At 42.8% G+C, this 23,831-nt stretch overlaps 1 protein-coding gene across 1 annotated transcript in view; it reads right to left on the bottom strand.

Moving 5' to 3' along the window:
• The window catches only part of itga3b (integrin, alpha 3b), a gene marked incomplete at both ends in the record, with an annotated part of 31,259 nt that extends 8,016 nt beyond the window's left edge, over positions 1-23,243 (bottom strand). The window contains 12 exons of the mRNA XM_083903741.1: positions 551-696; positions 784-851; positions 955-1,041; positions 1,194-1,324; positions 1,406-1,494; positions 1,749-1,942; positions 2,154-2,364; positions 2,524-2,622; positions 2,700-2,943; positions 3,569-3,651; positions 4,864-4,991; positions 23,080-23,243. Of these exons, the coding sequence (XP_083759867.1) occupies positions 551-696; positions 784-851; positions 955-1,041; positions 1,194-1,324; positions 1,406-1,494; positions 1,749-1,942; positions 2,154-2,364; positions 2,524-2,622; positions 2,700-2,943; positions 3,569-3,651; positions 4,864-4,991; positions 23,080-23,243 (1,644 nt within the window). The remainder of the gene's footprint in view (positions 1-550; positions 697-783; positions 852-954; positions 1,042-1,193; positions 1,325-1,405; positions 1,495-1,748; positions 1,943-2,153; positions 2,365-2,523; positions 2,623-2,699; positions 2,944-3,568; positions 3,652-4,863; positions 4,992-23,079) is intronic.
• Between the last annotated feature and the right edge of the window lie 588 nt (positions 23,244-23,831).

Genomic DNA, 23,831 nt, shown 5'->3' on the forward strand with positions numbered 1-23,831 from the left:
AAAACATTGTATTATCTTAGTTTAGGCCCATATTATGGTTTACTCACGTCATTGTTGCGTAACATTTATTTTTATTTTACGATCTTTTGTCAATAGCCGGCCGGTGCGGACTAGCGATCGTTTGCTATCGTTTACCCTTCAATAAGCCGTGGTGTGTGGTAACTGTCAGCTGAATATGTCCGTGGTTGTGGTATTTGTATGAGTATCATCTTATAACTAACTGACAACCTAATAACTTGAATGAAATAAAATAATAAATAAATAATCGTGACATAAATGTGTTGTTCTTCTTCTTTTTTGGGGTTGACAGACTGGACGCAGCTTCTCGCGTTATTCTGCCCCCCGCAGTCTGACGACGTATCTGCATTTAAGGGGTGTCCCATTTCTAAGTGACAAAATAACCCTCAACACTTGGTTTTGAGGGTCAGTTAAGATTAAGGGTTGAGCTTGAGGGTTAAGAGATTGAGGGTTAAGATAGGAATTGGAATTTACCCTAAGTGAGCAGCGTTTTCATGAAATAAAATGGATATTCACGTTACCACTAACTTACAACAACAAACAGCTTCCGGGTGTCACATGTGGTCTTGGAAGCGGGCAGACTTATGACGCCAGTGTAGGTGTCGTCGTTATTGTCCTCGAAACGAACCCGAGGGCTTCTTCTCCTCTCCATGTCCGCCTCCACTGTGTACTTCACCACTTTGACAAAGTGTAAAACACAAACGGCACTTAAGAACACTGCATCACGGTGTAACAACAACAATACAGTGAAGAGAGACGACTTACTGATATTCTTCTTGAAGTCTTTGTTCCCGTTGCTCAGTGTGAACGACATACACAGTGTTGCTGTGATACTGTAACACACACACACACACACACAAAGCCACGGCGTGAATATTATTTCCAAATTCAAAAATACATTTTCATGACAAAGCTCGACATGACAGGACATCTCACCACGGTGTATTTCCAGGACACAGATTAGGATCCACGATCTTCGGCTCGACGTTAAAGTCCTTCGTCAAGTGAACGACTGGTCGAGCTCTGAAGGCAAAGAAAACAGATGATTGTGTACAATAAATATAAATGTGTGCAGAAAACCCGTCTTGACCATGTGTTCTTTGAAAAAGAGGCTATTTTTCCTGATTAAATAAAGGACAAAAAGCAAACAAAGAAAAGTCAAGTTTTTGTTTTACCTGAGCAAGGCAATGCGGTCGTCCAAAGAGCCAACTAAGATGTCTGGGTAACTGTTGTCATCCATGTCAATGCCTCCATTGAGGGAATAGCCAAACGTCTGGAATCCACCAACTGTTTTGCCTTCAATCACCTGTAGACGATAGAATTACTAATCTCAAGACTTCCGTGTAGAACTGAAGCACAACCATGATGGCATGAAGTCAGACGTTACCTGACTGGGGCTCTCAGAGACTCCCTTTTTACTCCCCATCCATATGTAGACCTTCCCCGCGTCGTGGAACGGAGCTCCGACTGCAAAGTCTGCAGACAAAACCAACAGACTGAAACTTCTCAGGGACACAGAAAGAGAAAGACACGCTTTATGTAATTCCCCTCTAGGTGGCAGCATTGCCCCAACCTGGTGATTTGTAGACTGCAAGCAGTGGCAGCTTTGTCAAAATTAAATTTAAATTTAAAAAAGGACCATTAAGTTTCTCATCTGAGATAACTGTGTAGCAACAAAAAAAACAATCATATAAAGTCTTTATTTTGGAAAAAAAATAAAAGAAATGTACCTTGGAATCCATCTTGGTTGACGTCACCAATAGCAGCAACGGAAATGCCAAAGGCAGAAGTGGATGGACCCTTCAGGACGACGGTGGTGGTCTTCTGGAAGGATCCATTCTCATTCATGAAGATGTACACGGCTCCGCCGTGATCGTTCATGCGGTCGAAGTAAAACGGAGCACCCACAATCAGGTCATTCCAGCTGTCACGGGCCAAGGAAAATGTCCAAAAATCAGCATTCATTGACCTTTAAAAAACAAATCTAACCAAGTGCAATCCACATGTAATGACTGTAACAAACTAACATCAACCAAGGTAAGCTGCTGCTGATGATTTCACCATGATATTACGATGAAATCGTCTCTGTATCTAAGACAGGATCCTTCTGGCGGAACTGGAGTAAAGAAACATACTCATCGTTGTTGAGGTCAGTGATGGCCATGCTGCTTCCAAAGTACGAGCCCACTTGTTCCCCAGGGATGATGAGCACAGGTTCGATTAGTTCGATGTTGTCCTTCTTTGTCCCAAACATCACAGAGCCCTTGGACTCGTCCCTGGGAGACCCTGTGACTACCGTGTAGTCGTCATGGCTGAGGAGTTTCTTCTCCTCGAGAACTGAATAACCTTTGAAAATGAGACAGTCGCTGTTAAACTGTGAAAAGGTCATACAGGCCTTTTTTCAGCGTGGCAGTTAAAACTGGATTTCCTCCGACACAGCTGACGCTTTTGCGTCCAGTATATTGTGAGAACGGTTGCGTATTTACTTACCAATATAAGTGTTACGAATATAATCTTTGCCTCTTTTCAGCGCTCCAAATTTCTTGTTGGTAGAGTCCCAAGCGTTCCCTGGATCCGGGTCTCTCCATGTGACATGGACATTTCCTGGAGAATAATCCCGGTGTTAGACGAACACTACTAGCAAAACACGCTATTTCCGGCGTAAACGCTTTGGCACCCACCTTGCCACGTATAGCTTCCGGTGGCACCGATGTAGACGTCGGTGTCCGTCATGCCGCCCGAGATGCCCATGCCGCACATGCCTTCCATCTGCATGTCAAAGCTGGGGTTACAGACTTCATAACTGAACGTCTGCCAGTCATCGTTTTGATCAAAGGTGAGATCGTTACTCCGCACGAAGCACTTCCCGATCATCCGCCGCTGCTCCTCTACGCCTTGGATCTTTGCGTACCGGTGCCCACATGCCTGGATAGATCATGAATGAATGTCAACATATATGCATTTTGAGATTACTATCTATCTATCTATCTATCTATCTATCTATCTATCTATCTATCTATCTATCTATCTATCTATCTATCTATCTATCTATCTATCTATCTCTCTCTCTATCTATCTATCTATCTATCTATCTATCTATCGCCCATTTAGAATCTAGCTAGCCTGACGTACAGCTAGCTATTCTTAATATAGGTATGTTCTTTCTTAATGTTTTAATTTCTTTCTTTATATCTATCTGTCTATCTATCTATCTATCTATCTATCTATCTATCTATCTATCTATCTATCTATCTATCTATCTATCTATCTATCTATCTATCTATCTATCTATCTATCTATCTATCTACCAACCTAGCATCTAGCTAGCTTGTCATACACTAGCTATTTTTAATCTAGCTAGCTTTGTTTTTCATAATGTTTTCATTTCTGTCTGTCTGTCTGTCTGTCTGTCTGTCTGTCTATCTATCTATCTATCTATCTAAGCTTCCAACCTAGCATTTAATCTCGCTAGCTATGTTTTTCTTAATGTTTTCATTCCTACCTACCTACCTGCCTACGTTTAACACAATACAACAGGGCGTCGTCTCACCAGCACACGTCCAGCCTTCTCCACCCTCTGACTGGCCACCGTCACACCGAGCCACATGCCCTCGACCATCTCTGAAGGATTCGCTGTGGATGAGTCAAAACATGGCGGTTACCATCAACGTAGTTTCAAAACCTTAAAAGGGAGTACGCAGTGCAGTCCACTGTCGAGCACTTCCGATTCTCCACTATAGATACAAAATCATTGTGATTATGGAGATGATCACAGTCACAAAGTCAAAAACCAGGCCCGACGGTAGAGCATCGTTTGGCCTGGTTCATGCCCCGACACATACTCTATTAACCTCAAAAATGTACTGCGACTGCAGCAACAGACTCTTTCGAGCTCAACATCAAAAGGGGATGAGGAATCCTTTCATTACAGTTGTTACTTAGAGCCTCTGGGCTGCCATATTCCCCTTAAGGTAGAACAGCAACAAGCATATCAGCTAAATAACCCTCAATTAAGCAAAGATGCACTTTCGAAGGTTTGTATCCTGCAGCTCTTTGTGTATAGATCCAAAATGGTGTCAATTATTTTGGCATAAACAGTGAATAAAAAGCAGTTAGCTGATCATAATTTGAAGGTTATACTTTCCATTTTATTGGTTTAACATTCAGGGAAATTACCTGCGAAATGGAAACTCAAACTATTTTACTCACAAAGGTCATGTTACGAGGTCGTGTTAGAGTAAAACTCTGTAGCCTTGTAATGTTTTCTGTGGTTTTATAGTAAGTATAGTAAGTCTGAGGAAAAAATACCCCACATTTGATTTGATCGATTTGCATTAAACTCCAAGGGGATGAAATATAAATATGTGCAATAATGTGCAAACTTCTTGGTGGTGATTATTTGACTTTTCAAGACATACTTTTACGCTGCTTTTTAAATGTAAACTGATCGGGGTGGGAAATCACGGGGGAACCTCGCGATACAATACGCAATACATTTTCCACGATTCCAACAATATCACAATACGATAATCAATATCTTACAAGACAATCATATAGCGATATGTCACCATATCTGAAGTCTATAAAGCATGTGTTGAACGTGGATGGAGCATCTCTTAACATATCTTTCTATATCATTATCCCGCTGTAAACTCCCCCGTCTTCGGACCAGGTAACTTCCACACAAGTTTCCCTGGGCGTATCGTTTATCGTATTGCACTAGGAAGGATGTGCTGCCTCTACTCTGAAGCCTAGCAACAGTACCTGGCAACAGAGAAACTCAGTTTCTCAGCATCTCTGCACACACACACATTTACCCCTGTGCGAGATGTGCTTCACACTTACTTTTGGTGACCAGGTCCATCCTGGAGCAGTCGGTGGCGTCCGTCGTAATGGGACAGGAGTAGACGGCACCTGTTTCATTCACATTCGGTAGGGACTGTGCTTTCTCTTTGGGCGCTCCCGTCAAAAGCCTGAACACACACACGCAGACACACAGATAAAGAAAAGAGCGAGACAGATAAAGATTACTACAACAAGATCATATCATCGGGTCGTGTCACGGTTGTTCTACTGCACAGAACAGACTCAGCAACGTAAAAAAAAAAAAAGAAGACTAGACGATGGCCTGATAAGCCTGCAGGTCTAAAAACAGAGGGAGGAGGATCCTGCGGTTTCACGGTCTGAAGCATCTTCATATATACGTATGACACTTTGACGCTGAGAGGTTGAATTTTTCAGCATGATTCACTAAAAAAAAACAGACAAGTAAAGACTGAGCCGGTACATCCTGGTGACGTGTGAATCGCAAGTGGGGAGAGCGGAGCAGTCGGTGCATGACCCGGAACAAGTCTGGGCACCACATGCACAAAAAGACAAGCAAGCCCTCCTCTTGGTGGATGGACCTGATCTTTTTGTCCACTCACCCAGACACTCCCTACATCAGCACCTTCACACACACATGCACCACATAACTTTGAAGTAGAGGGATTAGGCCCTGTGCAAGGCCACACTATTTACTGTCAGCACAAGATTTATTAGCTCCACTTTGTAGGCGGAAAGGTGCAGACACTGGCTTGTTTTCGGCGTCCACGTGAAATGTGTTGTTCTTTTCTGTCAAACCATCTAAAAACAAGATGTTTGTGCCCGTCTTCGTGGGTATTTATGCCGACACGTTAATGCACGTGGTGAGAAAAAGGGGTCAAGGTTGCTTAGGTGACTTAAAACGGACCCTTTCAAGGAGGTCATCGCGCCACGAAATTAAAATCACGAGTCAACGCTGAACTGTTCCAACAGGAAGACGAGATATGTGTCTGTGAGATGAATCATGGCAAGGACTGCTTGATATTTGAGGATTTTTATTATCCATGTTAGTCAGAAGTGAGTGAGCTCTCATCCCTTATCCCCACCGTTACATACACAAGGTGCCCCCCAATATGTACTCACACTCTAATAATGAGAATATCTCACGAGCTCAGACACAATATCCTCTCTTTGATGCGTCACCTGAGCGTGAACGGACCCAAAGTTTGTCCTTGCAATTGGAAAAAGGTCTTCTGGCGTTACAATTTGAGCCTTTTTCAAGCCTCATTACACACAAACTTTAGGAAGAAGATGCCTATACAGGCTCTAGCACAGTGGTGTCAAACTCATTATAGTTCAAGTGGGGCCGTACCACTAAAATAATAGAATAATATCCTATAAACAACAAGAACTACAAACGTTTCCCTTAAAGGTGCATTATGTAATAAATCTAAAGCAACTGGCCATAAAATCCTCCTAATATGTCACAGAGACTCAGGAATAATGTTCATATAACAAACTGAACTCACCAACAACAACAGTACAGACAAAATATTTGCATTCAAAAATATTTATTTTGCAGACTGCAAATCATGTTTATGTTTTGAAATCATGTTTTTGGCATGTGGCGCCACCTACCGCCGTCTACCAATCATTGCAGTCAGTAGAGTCTCAGCTGCCGAGCAACCGCGGGTTGCCAGTTACGTCAGAAAACGAAACCTAAAAGACCTCGGTATTTTGAATTTGAACGTGGTAACTGTTTTTGACCACATTCTTACATATGGCACCTTTAACTAACTTGCTAACTAACAGATCAGTATTAGATCTACAAAGGAACAAAATATTTCAAAATATGTCACAGGTATCTAGAATAGGAAAATATAATGTTGATTATGATTATTGATTCCAATTCTAATCTAATAATTCATCCTGGGGGCAAGATTGGACACTCTGGTGGGCCTGTTCTGGCCTGCGGGCCCTACGTTTGACACCCCTGCTCTAGCACAATACTAACTTTATGATCCACTGCTTATCTTTAAAGGGTCGTGGAGGGGGGGGGGGGGGGTGAGCTGGAGCTAATCCCGGCTGAAATTGGGCAAAAAGGCACAGAGTATAGGCGAGACATGCAGAGAGTCTCCAAGTAACCTAATCCCAACCTGCATGTCTGGGGACCGTCTTCCTTTGACTTTAAATTAAATATAAATAAGGTCCTCGGCCTTTCTAACACCATCAACAGGTACAACTGTTCTACGAGATCTGCACTCACAGCTATGAATAAACAATAATAAATAATTTTTAAAAACACTGCTAAAGAGCTAAAACGGCCACTAAGGGACCGGCAGATTTCAGTGAGCAGGGAGGAAGTGGCTGCAAACTCCGGTAATCACTCAGTCGTGTCGACAGCACCTGTTGATTCCATAGAGGATCGTAGCAGTTAGTAGGACTGACGGATACTGTGTGTGTGTGTGTGTGGAAAACCAGGGCCACAGAGTCCCACTGTGAGTGTGGGAGGCCCATGCACCTATTCTATAGATGTAAGCACACGAGGAAGTGAGTCTGTGTTTTCAGCCTGCACCACTTCATTTCTACTAAATCAGCAGTCACGGCCACCTGACGAGCTCTGCAGCTGTTTCCAAACATTCACACACAGTATGTATTGTAATCTTTGAGAGCGAGAAAGTACTGCGTCAAACTCAAGCCTCAAGCTTAACTTAACTTATAAAACATTTAGAGGCCGTGTTAGTATGAACTTTGCTCTCACTAAGAAGAACTTAAGGAGAGCCGAGGAAACCAAAGTCCACTCGCTAATCGCACTCGCTGGTGGAAGGCTTGGATAATCAGACGGGAACGAGACTTCAAGCTGAACCCATAACACATTCACCGTCGTCTGGGTTCACCTGTGTTTGTTGTGCAAAGTCAAAACCACAGATTGACGCCGTCAGGTCAAGACACAGCGGAGACTGTGTTATATTAGGAAGTCTTTGAAGGAGTCATATTATACCTCATTTCTCCAAGTTAACCTAGTTCCCTGGTGTCCTAATGCACACGTCTGTGACATGCTTTGGTCAAAACACCTTAAGGATGACGCACCACAGCAGTTCAATCACCCTGCCAAAACAGCCCTGTTCAGAACGCTCAGTTTAGTAGCATCTCTTTAGGTCCACCTTGAAAAAAAGTAAAACGAAACTTAAGGGACAGGAAGTGACATCAGCCACAGAGGCTACTGGGAGCTAACAGCAGTTAGCATTTGGAAAAGTGATCATTTAGAAAGGCTCTAGCAGGCACATTGCTGTCATATATAACATACTATCCACTGGCCAGATAAATCCTCTGAGGCTGGAAGTTTGTGTAGAACTCTGTGCTGCACTGTGGAGCCAAGAATAGAATTTTTCGTGGACTTCACAGACTTCTGGTTTTCCCATGCAGTTGGCCTCGCCAGAACTCTCGCGTGTTTTACAGACAAAGTGGAGCTCCGCGGACAACAATTCCAGGAATTTAGCGCATTGTGAAGTCAATTTTTTTCACATTTTGCCAACTGATTGGGCCTCCAGAGTCCCAAATATAAGGATTTCAATGATTCAAAAGTTGATTTTGCATAATATGTCCCCTTTAAACGGAGAGAAATAGCTCCATCATTTTGGGGATTAACACAATTTGCTTCACAGTTTTCAGGTTCTTTATGTTGAAGCCATAGCCAGCAGCCTGGAATATCAGCTTACCAGGCGGAGCAGGAAACAGGTAACTCCCTTTGCTGCCATAATGACAGAGGGATTCCACTCTGCAAAAAACGCAAAAGATAGCCAGCTAGCACCTTTGTCATCTGAATCGTACCCTAAAACGGCAACTTTTCAAGCGTTTTTTTTTTTTTTTTTACATTCTTGACCTCAAGTTTGTCAGCTTATGCGAGAGGATATGAAAGGATTCCACTCTTCTCCACCTGTACATCAAAAAAATGACCACAACGTGAGCAAAAAGAGGTTGACTCAGCCATGACAGTGCATCTCATATCCTGTCCCAACTGCAACAATGCGTGCTCTCCCTCCCGATCTGCCCTCGCTGCTCATCACCTCCTCATAAACATGCTGTCAAAGGCCCCGGGAACGAGGCAAGGGAAGGGAATGGAAGAAGAAGGGGGCACTCGGCAACCGCATTCCTCCTCCCAGGACATGTTGAAATTCGCCCCCCTTCCAATGAAGTGATCGTGAAGAGGCTGACTAAACCAAACATTTACTGGAGGCAAACACACCCAGCCAACAAGGTGAGAGTGTGAGAGAGCGCATTCTTGAAAAATCAGGACCGAGAAACTCTCCAGACGAAGGGAGTCGCTCAAACAAATTCATATCAGTGGTGGTTGTTTACCGAAAATAAACCAGGCTTATTTAGCAAAGCCTCACGATAGAGAGAAGACAGGACCACGAGGTGGGGTTGAAATAGTTAACAGGGCAAAAACGGTGATCACGAAAGTTTTCTTCACATTTTCTCATGCGCTCATCCTGTATCTGACTGTTTCAGTGACACCAACAGTCGTGAAACCAGGAAACCAAAGTCGAATAAAGACTTAAAAGACAACGGTGAACTCCCGTTCTTCTTCAACCCTGTCCTTAAATCTCAGAAAGTGTAAATGTTGAACCCTTATCGCAGACGACACCGTTGCATTAACGCAATTACGCGACGGTTTGTGCTGTCGGAAATATTCCAGCGGTTTCCAAAAGTTGCACGTCAAAGCCGTCGTTATTGGTTATTACGGTAATTTCGCTCGCGCTGTTGCAGGAAGCCGGCAAATCATCGTCTTGGTCGCCAGAGAGGAGAGAGTTGGAAAAACGCCTGTAGATAATTTTGGGAAATTGAGACAGACTCAAACAAATGTTATTTTAAATATGTTCTATGTTGTTCAAATTTCAAATTTAACACACGTAACATGTGTCTTTTCTGATTAAAAGTTTTAGTTATTGCCAGATTATCCTGGAAAAATGGGCAAAAGCAACTCACTCACAGGACATTTTCTGACCCTTTTATGGTTAAAATAAGCAAAAGTCCAAGCGGACATTGTCAGGCTTAGATGTTAAAGGGTTAAAAAATGAATAAGTCAGCGTGTGGTTCAGCCTGTGATTGATCGTCTGTCCAAATAAAGCTCAGGGCAAACAGTTTGTTATAGGGTGTGTCTGTGGCCCTCAGGGCGATGGTAAAATGAAGCAACACAGAAGACAACCTCAGGGCCTGTGTTTCCTCGTCTTCAAATATCATCAAAAAACTCAGTCCGTGCAAAGCCTCCACACAACCCCTCTCTCTCTGTCTCTCAGTATTTAGATCTCACGTTCGCCAGGTGATAATCCCACGCTGCGCGCAGGAAGCGATTTGTTTTATGTCACACTGACACTGTGCTCGTAAAAAAACGAGACGACTGCAAACGCAGAGCTTCAAGAGTGAGTTTTACTGCCACACAAACGCACCTTCAGACCCTTTTCAGATCAGAAACTGAAATCATTTATGTTCGCAAAGACCAAACGCAGGCTTTATCTGAGAAATATTTATAAAATATGTGAAAAAAAGCCACTCTTCAGGTTATCAGGTGACTCTATAATATCTAACTCTAAATGTGTCACTCTAAAGAACAGTAGACAAACACAGTGGGTGGGACTGTGTGTGTGTGTGTGTGTGTGTGTGTGTGTGCGTGTACTTGCAATCAAGCCACTTCCACAGGATGTGGATTCGCACAAAAACGAAAATTTTGTGACCCAGCCATGAACCTGTTCTACTGTATCACGTGCAGCCGCTGTGATACAGTGACACACGTTACTGTTGCCCCTGGCAACAAGGATCCAGAGAGCGGATTGGTGAATTGAGGATGTACGGTTCTTAAATGACGAGATACAGACACACATTCAAAAAGTATTTGTTATCTGAAACTGTGTTGATTTAAATCAGGAAGTAAATGTTCGAGTCTGACAACAAACTGTTATTAATGACGATACAGTGAGACAAAGACTTAAAGTTAATTAACACGTTTCCGCATTTTTGTGTCTTTGGCTTTTTATTTGCCCTTTTTTTCCCATGCATATATTAATCTTTATGCATTTTTGAGTGTTTTTAGTCTGTTGTAAACAAAATACTCACACTAACACACCTACGGACAAAAATGTCCTCATTGAAACCCATTCAAATCACTGTTTTTGATGCATTATGATGAAAAACTTGGCAATTTAAGGGTTAAAAACGTCATTTAATGTTTGATATGTATGACGAGGACTGATAAAAAATAATACTTTTAAAAAAATATATAATTTATACAATGTTATAGCTTCATTTTAGGGTGTGTTAATGCAAGTATTTTATAGGGAAAAAAAATAATGCTAATCTTATACCAGGCTGCAATAATTAAACCAAAAATGATCCAGTTTGCAATGACGTATATTGAAACGTCATTGCCATAAAAACCATAAAAAGAGCATAAAAAACATGGCAATTTAAGGGTTAATTAACATTAACACATTTCGGTGCTCATCTAAGGTTTAATAGATATACGTAAGAACATGTGAAACAAAGGTGATGAAAAAATTTAAATAGGGGGAGGGGGGGGGTTTCCCTCTTAGTCAAACACATAATAGGTCATGAAAGTACCAAACAAGTACAGACAAGGAACAGATAGTTTCAAGCTACTGGACTGTAAGCAACTCATATTGAGCAAATGAATGGGGGCTAATATTGAATGGAGTGACTCAATTTGTAGATTAAATTAAGCATGAGGACAAGAGCGAGCGAGGCAGAGATAGATGTCCATAAGCTCTCGTAATGGTGTAATGACTGAAATACGAGAGGACGTTTGATAAAGGCATGGTGTAGTACAGTACAGTACAGTACAGTGAGGTGGGTAGAGGGACGTAAAATCACGTGATGAATTAACGTGTGTGCGTGTGTGTGTGTGTGTGTGTGTGTGTGGTGCCCAGTTCAGTTTTATTGTGTTACAACAGCACAATGATAAATCCAGTTCTTAGTCAATTCAGGAAACACTCACAAAGCAGTAGGCGGGGTGGAGCTATCGGACCATTCACAGCGAGCACGCCTTGTTCTGAACACACTGTTAACTGTAAAATGTGTCTGCATGTGGACAACATGGTTCACAGATGAGTCGCCTCTAGACAAACAGTGAGCTCAACCGTGCTGTAAAACAACAAAAAAAGAAAAAAAACAGAGAAGTGTTGGTCCCTCAGAACTTCCCTCGTCTCACCTGCACTTCCCTTTCTGATGCTTTCAACTGTTTCTGCATTCATTAACAGGCCTGAGTCATACGCTGTGTTTGATATTATTATATATTGATAAACGCCTACAATTAAAACTCACTCCGATTCTTGGCTCGTGAACTTTGTTTGAGTCACTTTTCTTTAGGTCAGTACAACCCGCCCTTTCATCCTGTGCTACAGTAGATAACACACAGACTTGTTCGAGCTGGTGCTGAAACGGCCCGATCACCAAAATGTCTTCAGGTATTACGCAAGTTGTACATTGTACTTTATTGTTCTGTGTTGTTCTTTCACCACTAAACGATTCTACTCACACATATGCAGAGGTGGAAAGAGTTACTGAGATGGTCTAGTCAAGTTAAAGTAAAAAAGTAGCTTGTTCAAAATGTATTCGACTTTTATTTAAACAAGGTTGGGGTTCTTTCTTGTGTTGTGCAAAAAGGACACAAATGTCACATTAATTTATTTTTGATTAAAGGCACAAATATTAGTGCTGGGCACGTTAACGGCGATTAACGACGCTAGCTGCGTCAACACTTACGCACATTAGCGCATGACGCGTTTCCATGACGACTGACCGTAAAAAGACGCGTGTAAGGTCATGTTTACGTGCCGCGGCACTGGAGTCCAGGCACAGTTTACCAGTTAGCTACACTAGCTACGTTAGCTGCTTTAGCGCCGGTTAGCACGAGCAGCGCTACAAATAACCAGCATACCCGTGTAGTGCGTATGTGTGCCTCTGTTTTCAAAGTTTAGCGTTACTTTAGAGACTCATTCTAACAATCGAGAGTCACGTAAACATGCCGTCACCCGTCATAATAAATTATGTACATCTAAAAAAAGTGTTCATATGTGTGAGAATAATATATCCATAGCATACCATCATCACACAAAGTGATCCACGCGATGGATGTAAAGTCGTATCGTTTACACACATGTCCCAGTTGTATTAAGACAAATCCTTCAGTATCGCCGTCACAGGGCGTAAGAGTGCAAACACTGAGAGAAAGGAAAGCTAAAGGTGATTTGTTGGCACACTTAGCAAATCATATACAGACACATGAGGCCAGTGGTGGTTAAAATGTAATTTGAAAAAAACAACAAACACAAACAGCCCACCTGGTATGATACAGATGACTGGTTTCAAATTAGTGCGATTGTTCACACTCGTACTAATAGTATAATCACAGTAGTGGGATTAAAACGAGATGCATGATCAAAAATCACTCTGCACCTGTGTTCTACACAGACAGACACACACACACACACGTGAGCGCCAGTCTACCACGGGTGAATCAGCTGGGCAAACATCCTGTTTGATGACCACCATCTGCCACCAGTGAAACAGTAACAGGAGAGCAAACTCATTTAATCCCAGTGTGACGAGCTAAACACAACGTTCTTCCCTCCCCCCCCGATAATAAACTAACACACTTTTCATTAGCAACAAGTAAAAGCATAACCGACAATTCAGCCTATGACACACACACACACACACACAGGTTTGTGCAGCTGTCCTTCAGCATCGACTCCCATTCATTTGGAGAAAAAAGCTTTATCCCTAACATTAACAATAACCACCTAATGCCTAACCCTAACCTTAGATCAAATCAATCGGGAAACTGGACTACATCACACCGGTCCTCAGATCACGACGCTGGCTTCCTGTGATTCAAAGGACAGATTTCAAAATCTTACTCTAAAGGCCACATTATACTTCTCCGACTGCGTAATGCGTTATCCGTCTGCGTCACCACGTAGACCACTCGAGCCATTATACTTCTGCGTCGTGGTGACGGATACGCGCTGCAATTTCCCGCCCGATCAGTAGGGGTTGCTGTGCAAGGTTGTTGTGCTTTTGGCTACAGTGAGCAATGGCGTCCGAGGGAGAAAGACTGTTGTTGTTGAAACAGCGGCCGTTTGTCACTTTTCTGTGTCCCGGAACGCAGTTTTAAGATAATTTGAGGCGAGAAATTGGCCATTTAGAGTCTAAACATGTGCTGTGTGTGTTAAGATATGACGTATTTATAGTTCGGCAGCGACGAAGTCGGCGGTGTTCAGCTCCGCCCTCTGTGGACGCTCGGTGCGCACTGTGAGCCGGCACAGAGCAGCTTCGCTCGGCCTGTCCTGAGGACCAATCGCAGCTCTTGCCGTCTCCGTTGTCCCTTGATGGAGTGACGGACACTTAAAAAATATTCCGTGCAGCCGGAGACGACGCAGAGACTCTACAACAGGTTCTGCGTCGACGCAGAGGACTCTGCGTAACCTACGAAGAGCACTTTACGCAAAATACATCCTAGGCTTGGTTAGAGTTAATCCCTAAACCCCTAACCCTCCCTATGAAGCATCCAGACCTCTAATCATGATCGGGAACAGGTTGACTGTGTGTTCCCATGCAGAAGCCCATTGCCCTGTGGTGCTATATGAATAAACTTGCTAACTGAACTCATTCCTCAGAGAGCAGTTACTGCCTCATTAGGACTAGGTTTTTAGTCTCCATGAGGCCTTCTGGTGCTGACAGGGTCAACGAGGTCTTAAAAAGGTTAACAAACACAGTCCACGTACGCAAAAAATGCTGTTTTAGGGCATTTTGTATGAGCAGGGGTAGGAAAAAAAACATACACAGTCCACGTACGCACAAAGAGTCTGGACGCACACATCATATTCACGCGAGCACATAGTCACATGAAGCAGCCATTGGTGAATTCAGCAGAGACTCACAGTATCAGTAACAGCGTTTCCATTAACATCTTGACCCCGATTGTATATACAGAGAGACGGGGGAGGGTTGGGGGGGTGTTACAGGTGGACGACCTCACAGCTGTAACCGTGCTTAGAATAACAGTGGCAGCGTGTCTGCTATGTGCCAGGTTCTCACTCAACTATTACTCAGCTTATATAAAAGCAGTACAGGTGTGTGCGTATGCGTGTTTCTACCTGATGGAACTTGAAACGCTTCCAATAAATAAAATAAAAACCCACTGTAGCAGATTTCACTGCTTGTTATCGATCAATAAAAGTCATACTAAGTCGTCAGGAGACATTTTGTGTTTGTTAAATGTACAGTAGGCAGCATTTTGAAGGCCTCGCTGATCAACAAATCGATAATAACCTCTCAGCAAAGTGTAAATCAAAACAGAGGGTGACGTCTGATACTATGATCACACACAACCTTGAGTTTCTGGTGATAGTGACTGGTGATTACTCTGATTTTTTTTACATAGTTAACATACTCCCAGACATGTATTCTGCTTCCATAAAGTAAAATAAACATCCCAAACCATGACTTTGTTGCAGCTTTTTATCGATTTTACAGTCTGTACTTAGTAAATATGAAGTTTAGAGTGTTAGAGTTGTAATTTTTGAAGTATACCAGGGCTTGAAGTACAGTATACCAGGCTATACCAGGGCCTTAAGTATACCAGGGTATACCAGGGGCTTAAGAGTACCAGAGTATACCAGGGCCTTAAGTATACCAGTGCATACCAGAGCTTTAAATGTACCAGTGTATACCAGGGCCTTAAGTATACCAGTGCATACCAGAGCTTTAAATGTACCAGTGTATACCAAGGCCTTAAGTATACCAGTGCATACCAGAGCTTTAAATGTACCAGTGTATACCAGGGCCTTAAGTATATCATGGTATACCGGGGCCATGCGTATACCAGGGGATACCGGGGCTTTGCGTATACCAGGGTATATCGGGGCCTTGCGTATACCAGGGTATACCGGGGCCTTGCGTATACCAGGGTATATCGGGGCCTTGCGTATACCAGGGTATATCGGGGCCTTAAGTATACCAGGGTATACCGGGGCCTTGCGTATACCAGGGTATATCAGGGTCTTAAGAATACCAGGGTATACTGGGGCCTTAAGTATATCAGGGTATATCAGGGCCTTACGTATACCAGGGTATATCGGGGCCTTGCGTATACCGGGGCCTTGCGTATACCAGGGTATATCGGGGCCTTGCGTATACCAGGGTATATCGGGGCCTTAAGTATACCAGGGTATATCAGGGCCTTAAGTATACCCTGGTATACCCATGTCAGTATCAACAGAGAGTTTCAAAGATTGAAGAAATAAAAGGCCTCTGGTCATCTTTGGTGTGTGAAACAAGCGAAAAAACCAAAACCATCTGTGCACGACAGGTGAGTGGAGCTCACACAAGTAACCCAAAAATGTGACTATTTTAATAAACTGTGGTCATAAACTCAACAATCCACTATGTTCCCTGTCTTCTGCCGCTTTAAGGACCACGTGATACCACGCACCCAGACTTGTGCACAGACATACCAAAGTGTAAACCAATACTCGAGGATCATTTCCCCTTCAAAGATGATAAATGACATGACGAGACAAAGGTATTGAAGCATATAGTTTTTCTAGCTGCAGGTAACCTTCATTAGCCCAGAGGCCAGCTCCACCAGTGCTCCTCATGCTGTTTTAGGCCATTTTGTACGAGCAAGGGGGAGAAAATGAGGATCTCTTACATTTTTGTTCAGACGGCAACAGTCCTCTCTGCAGGTATTTTCCAATGAAAGCGCGACCATAGAGAATCTCTTCAGCGGAGATTAGCGGGAGGCCCTGCGTCCCGCTGGGATCCATTTCATCGTGTTATTAGAAGCTGTCGCTCACTCTGTTGCTACACAAAATGTAGCTCACGCCATTAACAACTGATTGGGTACAGACAATAACTAGCATAAAGATCAAGGTCAGTCAACGTGAACAGACTAGCATGTTGCTACAAGGACTAAAACCTTGAATAACCCCAACTACTATTAGATTAGGGGTTGCCAAGACGTCTAGAGCTGCAGCTAATGATTATATTCATAATCGATGAATCTGTGGTAATCTGGAGTATTTTCTCGATTAATGGAGTAATCGTTTGGTCCAGAAAATGTCCGAAAATGTTGATCATACCTGGAAATGATGTCTTGTTTTGTTCACAAACCAAAAGTATTCACTTTTACTGATTTCTTTGTTATATTGAGCAAAGAAATTAAGAAAACATTCACATTTAAGAAGCTGAAACGATCATAAATCTTGTTTTGATCATGAAAAAAGCCTCAAACCGATTATCAAAATAGTTGACGATTCATTTATTAATCAATAAATAATCAATTTAGTCATTGCTTCAGCCCTAAAAACTGCTCTCTTGCTACTAAACCTTATAATTATTAATGTTAAGGTGTTATGAGGTGTATTTTAATTTTATTCTAACCCTATCTACGTGATTTTATACAAACCAGCAACTGATCTTTAAAATAACTATAAATTAAGTGTTTTGGCACAAATTTTTGTGTAACTACGGAAGGCGATCAGGGCCAAATGGGAATTTTATCGAGAAAACGGCCTGACTTCTGAGATTAAAGTCAGTAATCTGAACTTTTTTCATTTCAGACTTTTATATCAGAACTCTCTTATCATCTTCCATATACAACCCTCTAAATAAAATAAACCCAACAATAAAAACCTTAACATTAATAAAACAGAAACATAATTTAATAGTGAAATTAATTGAATATGTTTGTCATAAGGGGTTTGGCATTAAGTGTTACCTGTTATGCATGACCACAATAAAAAACTCTGCTTATATACGACCCTACAATGTTAATAAAGTGGAAAACAACATTATATTCACACATTTAGTCAGACTGCCACTTGCCACAGCATCTCTTAAATCGCAAAATATCAACAAAACAACTTCCTTGGTGAAGATATTGTTTTTGACTAAATATACTGCGGTACAATACAACTTCAATAAAACACAACACGACACGACGACAGACATGCAGTCGTTACCCAACGGCAGATTGGAATCCTTCAACGCAACTATGAAGGACAAATATCTCTCTGCTGGAACACAAAAGAGAACCGGTAACATCAGTAACATCAGTAAGAACGTCTGCAGCCAGGCTCTGGTCTAATGCATGCATGAGGGTCTAATGCACAACACAAGAGCGGATTCTTATCTGCGAGCGTTTCACTGCGGCATGACAGTGGCGCTCTGACACAATCTACTTCAGAGACAAAGACGACTGCCGCGCGTACGACGAGGAATGTTGGAGCGCGGCCAAGTTGGCCAAACCCACCTGCGCCGCTCTCATTAGGCCTGTGCTACAGGATGTAATGTAATATAACACATTAGGTCATTCAGGTGACGCTAAAGCAGCAGTGTGTGTACATTTATTGTTTTATCATTCTGCCTAAAAGGGCCAGAGAATGTCCTGTAACTGTAACTAACTAAAAAGTACTTTTGCTGCTTTGGTTTATTTTGAAATACGCTGCTGTTGAACAACAGATGCTGTGTTATATTTGAAATTTGAACAGTATACGCTCGGTGTTACGGGGTTATTAATATAAAAATAGGCTCTGTCAAGCAATACTATCATACCTGATTAAGGCCCTATCCACCTGGAAACCACACGAAATGTATACATTATATATATTGTATATATATTTATATATTATAAAAAGTTTTCTGTAAACACAGCATCGTTTCAGGACATGGTCTCCATGCACAAAACGCTGTAGTAACATATGCCAGGCCTGTAGGTGGCGCTGTAACAAACACATTGCAGACATAATAAGAAAACTTGAGCCAGAATTAACCTAGCCAGGAGAAATATAGAGTTATCATAAAACAAACAGCAGTGTTGACAACTATATTTAGCGACTTTACAGACCCACGATGACCAGTGACTAATCCAGCGACTTTCTCGCATGATTTTAAACAACTTTCCGAGAAGGAAAAAGCCAGTTCTGTCGTATGACTGAGCTTCATCTAGAGAGATTCAGTCTGACTGTAGACACAGATCGAAAGTAACACTGTGACCACACAGATCTGTAAAAAGAGTGTCTGTGGAAATAGGTTTCCCCTTATTTTACTATTCAGTTTCACTGTTAATCTTAAACACATACACTACCGTTCAAAAGTTTGGGGTCACTTAGAAATGTCCTTATTTTTTTAGGAAAAGCACTTTTCTTACAACTATTCTAGCTGCAAACGTCTGGTTTTTAATGGAATATGTACATAGGTGTAAATAGGCCCATTTCCAGTGTTCTAATGGTACATTGTGTTTGCTGATCGCGTTAGAAAGCTATTGGATGATTAGAAAACACTTGTGCAATGATGTTTGAAGGGCAAAAATTATAATTTTGAATAAAAATCATTATTTCTAATCTTCTCAACTATATTTTCTATTCATTTTGCAACTCTTTTAATGAATAAAAGTGTGACTTTTGATGGAAAACACAAAAAAAAGTGTATAGCTGACCCCAAACTTTTGAACGGTAGTGTATTTGTCTGAATTCGCAGAGGACAGGACGTGTTCTAGCGTGATCCAGCATCTTCTCAGGCTGACTTTAGTTACTTCTTCAGGTGGTTACACGCTGCTGCCAAACAATCACCAAAAACACGAGAGTGTGATGACGACAAGAATGGCGAACACGGCGGAACGGTGAACGCCAGTATTTTCAGGTCTCGCAAAGCTGTCGCTGTTTCCGTGTAAACAAAACGGTAATGCGACAAAAACAAACGACTTTGCGTATTCACCTACATCTGTTTCCTTGTGGACAATTCAGGCCGTGAGAGGGTGTTTGTGTGTATACAGCAACAACACAGGGACGACCTGGTGTCAAACTGCCGTAGAATTCACTTATGAAAGTCTTTTTTCAGACATAAAACTCATTTTTACGCCAGTTTCATTTAACTCTGTGCAGTGAAAGCCGAGTCCTTGATAAATAACCACATAGGACGGAATATACAGTACACACAATGGCAGTGGACCCATTCATACGTCTTTCCTGCTTGGGAAAACCTCGCCGCCTTTTTAAAAACACTGTGCCTGACGTGATAAGAGAGAGCATTACATTTTCAAAAACGCACACGGCTGTCGTTTTTACCTCCATCCATCTCTCTTCTGAGAGCGTTGAAGTAAACCAGAGAGCGCTCGTGCGTGTTCAAACTAAACATCAGCCCGTTTGTGGGCTATAAACCTTACAGCCAGGTCGGGCCAATCTAATATGCACCTCGCAGCAGGAAAAAAAAAAAAAAAAAAAAGGCCCCGACAAATTAAATGGCTGACTTTCACGGCCTCAGGCCACAGCGTTCAGACAGAGATGAGCTGGAGAAGCAAAGGCACTTCAACTGTGATTAAATATTCATCAGTCAGAGGAATTAAACTCTTTGACTCAGGGTCGCACAGGCTCTACAACGCAGGGACTTTTTTTTTCTGTCTGTGGGAGAAGATTCTACATTTTAGCTGGAGGTTTTTGCATGTGTGTGTGTGTGTGTGTGTGTGTGTGTGTGTGTGTGTGTGTGTGTGTGTGTGTGTGTGTGTGTTCCCTAGTCCCCAGAGTCATCATTCTCACTCATGTCTTGTCTCAACCTGAAAACCTGGCAGGTTGTGACTGTGCAGAGAAGGGGTAATACATTCCAGGCATACCATGGGGTCAGGGGACTGGAAGAGCCAATAGGTGGCCAGCTGACTGCCCGGTTCCTCCTCCTCCTCCTCCACACACACAACAACAGAGAACAAAAAAAAGGCTCTCTAAGGGGAGAAAAAGTCTCTTTAAACAAGTGATTCAAAGAGGAGAAGAAGGGGGAGTGAATACCCTGAACAAATTGGCCTCAGGTTGCTTCTATACATGTTTCAGGTGCCTGTACCTTATGAGGTTAAGAAACATTCTGCATGAAGGCACAACAACCACTTTAAAGGCAGATGTATATGCAAAGTTCTTGCATTATTGCAAATATCCCCACTCCAGTGATGTGAGAACCTGCGACTAAACCATCGGGACGACAAAATGTCAGCGGAGACACGTCGCACACTGGAGTCTACTGTCTTTAGCGAGCACTGATAGCGCCGCAGATTAAAAGAGAACGACGCTGCTCAAAAACGGGAGGTGCCGTTGCAGGAAATAAGTGTACGACACACACTTGACGTGACACAGAGTCTCCTGGTGAACAGATAAGTGACTCGGAAGTGTGACATTGTCTTTAAAAAGGGGGTTAAAAAAGTTAAACGAGTTCCCTGGTGTCCGAATGAACATGTCTGTGATGTGCTTTGGTCAAAATAGCCGTTCAATCACCCTGCCACAAAAGCCCCGTTCAGAACGCTCTGTTTAGTAGTATATCTTTTGGTCCATGTTAAAAAAAAAAAAGTAAAAAAAAAACTCAAGGGACAGGAAATGACATCAGCCACAGAGGCTACTGGGAGCTAACAGCAGTTAGCATTTGGAAAAGTGATCATTTGTAGGCTCTAGCAGGCTCATTGCAGTCATATATAACCACATATCCACTGGACAGATAAATCCTCTGAGGCTGAAAGTTTGTGTAGAACTCTGTGCTGCACTGTGGAGCCAAGTATAGAACTTTTCGGATTTCGGATACCATTGCCATCGCCAGCACTCTCGCGTGTTTAACGGACAAAGCGGAGCTCCGCTAGACAACAATTCCAGGCATTTAGCGCATTGTGACGTCCCAATGAGTACGGAAGTCAACGTCGCGCGTTTTATCTCCTGTACTTGGACTGAGGAGGACCACAAAAACACGACTGAGTCCTCGTTTTTCACACTTTGCTGACTGATAGGACCTCCAGAGTCCCAAATATAAGGATTTAAATGATTAAAAAGTTGATTTTGACTAATATGGGACCTTTTTGAGGTCGTTCTTACTTACATACACCGAGTACAGCAGGTGTAGTTTCATGGTCCTGATAAAAACAGAAGTGCAAATTTGCCTCAGACTGTTTATGACCTCTTTGTCTCTGCAGGGCTTCCAGTCTCATTATCACAGCCATGTGTTCCCCCGTCTTGTGTTGCAGTCTGTGTTGACAGTGACTCCATCCTGGTTCTGTCCTCTGGGGGGGAACACAAACCAGGATGGCACATCGATCTTGTGTCAGATGGACACGGCTATCCGCTCTATTAACTGTGGGGTGGTGGGGGTGGGGGGTGGAGGGGGGGAGGATCTCTGTAATGCACATCAGTGTCCGTGAGCTGACGGCAACAAGACGTTCAGACTTGAGCGGTGACGACGCAGAGGAAGTGGGCCCTGGTTTGCAATTTTCTGTCTTCAAAGCAGAACAAGGATACAGATAACAGCAGTGAGTGAACATGCTGTGTGATCATGGAGGCGGAAGGACGGGGAGGGGGGTGGTGGGGGGGCACACACACACACACACACACACACACTGTAATTGGCTGAGGGAAATCCATCCCTAAACAATGATGCAGTTTGAGGAGCTTTTCATTAAAGACGCTGCGACAGGAAATATGTGAACATGAACTCCCTTCTTTTGCAACAAGAATGTAAATCCCCCCCCCCCCCAAAACACTGTTAAGTCCAAATTACGCCGTGGTAATAACAAGCTACGACAAGAGCTTCCTTTACTTTAAAAATCACTTATAGTCTGAGGGGAGAAAAGTGGGTAGAGAACAGACTTATGTGAAATAACCTTTACTTTCAATAGTCCGTGTAACAATGGAGCTCACCTGGCACAGCTGTTTCACCCGCAGCTATGAAAGATCATATTCAGTCATGTAAGCACTTTTTTCCCCACAACAATCAGGGCTGTAAGCTGTGATGTATGGAACATGTACATGTTAAAACATTAAGTTTATAATAATAATAATAATAATAATAATAATAATAAAAAAAACAGATTCTTGTTTGTTTAGAGTGGATTTAAAAGTCTGCCCTACTACTCTGTTGTATTTTTATGGTCCAAAAGTGTCCACAAATGTCTTATACGTTGTTTAAATAAAGCATTTAAATTAGAAAAACTAGACTGGAGAAAGCAGGTGAATGTAACAAGTGTGTTAAAGCAGTTTATAAACAGGCGACAGGTGTTAAAAACGCACCATGGGCTCCAAAGGAAGCGTGCGTAAAAATCAGTGCCGGATCGAAACGCAGATTTTGTTTCTCCGCTGCGCTTAAACAGGTGCGTAAACTACGAATAGGACCTTGTTTTTTTTGTTTTGTTTTTTTTTTAAACACAGCTGTCGGACTTACAGGTTCTTCCTGGTGCCTTCCGTCTGCCGATGCAGCGCCACAGAGAATCCAAAGAAGCTCCCTTTGGTTTGTCCCTCCTTGATGACAGGAAAGCGATCGTCGATGTTAAATCCGCTGCAGGTTGCAGCCAGCGCAGCGCACACCAAGAACACTCTTGGAGACATTGTTTCCGGCACTGCTCTCGTGGTGTCTCCCAAGTTGCAGTTGCCCGCAAAATCCACGCTGGCACGAGGAGCGTCTCCCGCACTGACTGACTCACTGACTGACTGACTGAGAGCTCCAACAGGTAGGGCTGTTTTCACAGAGACCTCCCCACGGAGAACCGCCTGTGCAGACTGTGCCCCTCCACACTCACTGTGCGCATCGCGTAGGTGTCGGTGTGTGCCTCCCTCTGCTGCTCCGCTCTGTCCTGCTTCCTCTCTCTGAACCTCCCTCACCCACTCAGAGCAAGTGCACACACACACACTGTGGAGTGTGGAGGTTATCCCTCCCTCTCTGATTCTGTCAGACAGGCTCACACGTTCATGTAGACTTCCTGAAGACACCCAGACATCCCTTAGCCTTATCTTAACCACCACAATTAAAAGCTCTAACCAATAAAACCAAGTCTCCACTCTCAGAAAAGTCCATCAAAATTGTCATGGCCTCCTTAAATGTCCCCACGTTACCGAAAAATGTCCTTAATAATACATGTGTGTTTACCTACTCCATTTACTACAGTCTAAACAAATTCCACAATTCAAAAGTTAACC

Source organism: Microchirus variegatus (genome assembly GCF_963457635.1).
Source record: "Microchirus variegatus genome assembly, chromosome: 17".
Classification (NCBI taxonomy): domain Eukaryota; kingdom Metazoa; phylum Chordata; class Actinopteri; order Pleuronectiformes; family Soleidae; genus Microchirus; species Microchirus variegatus.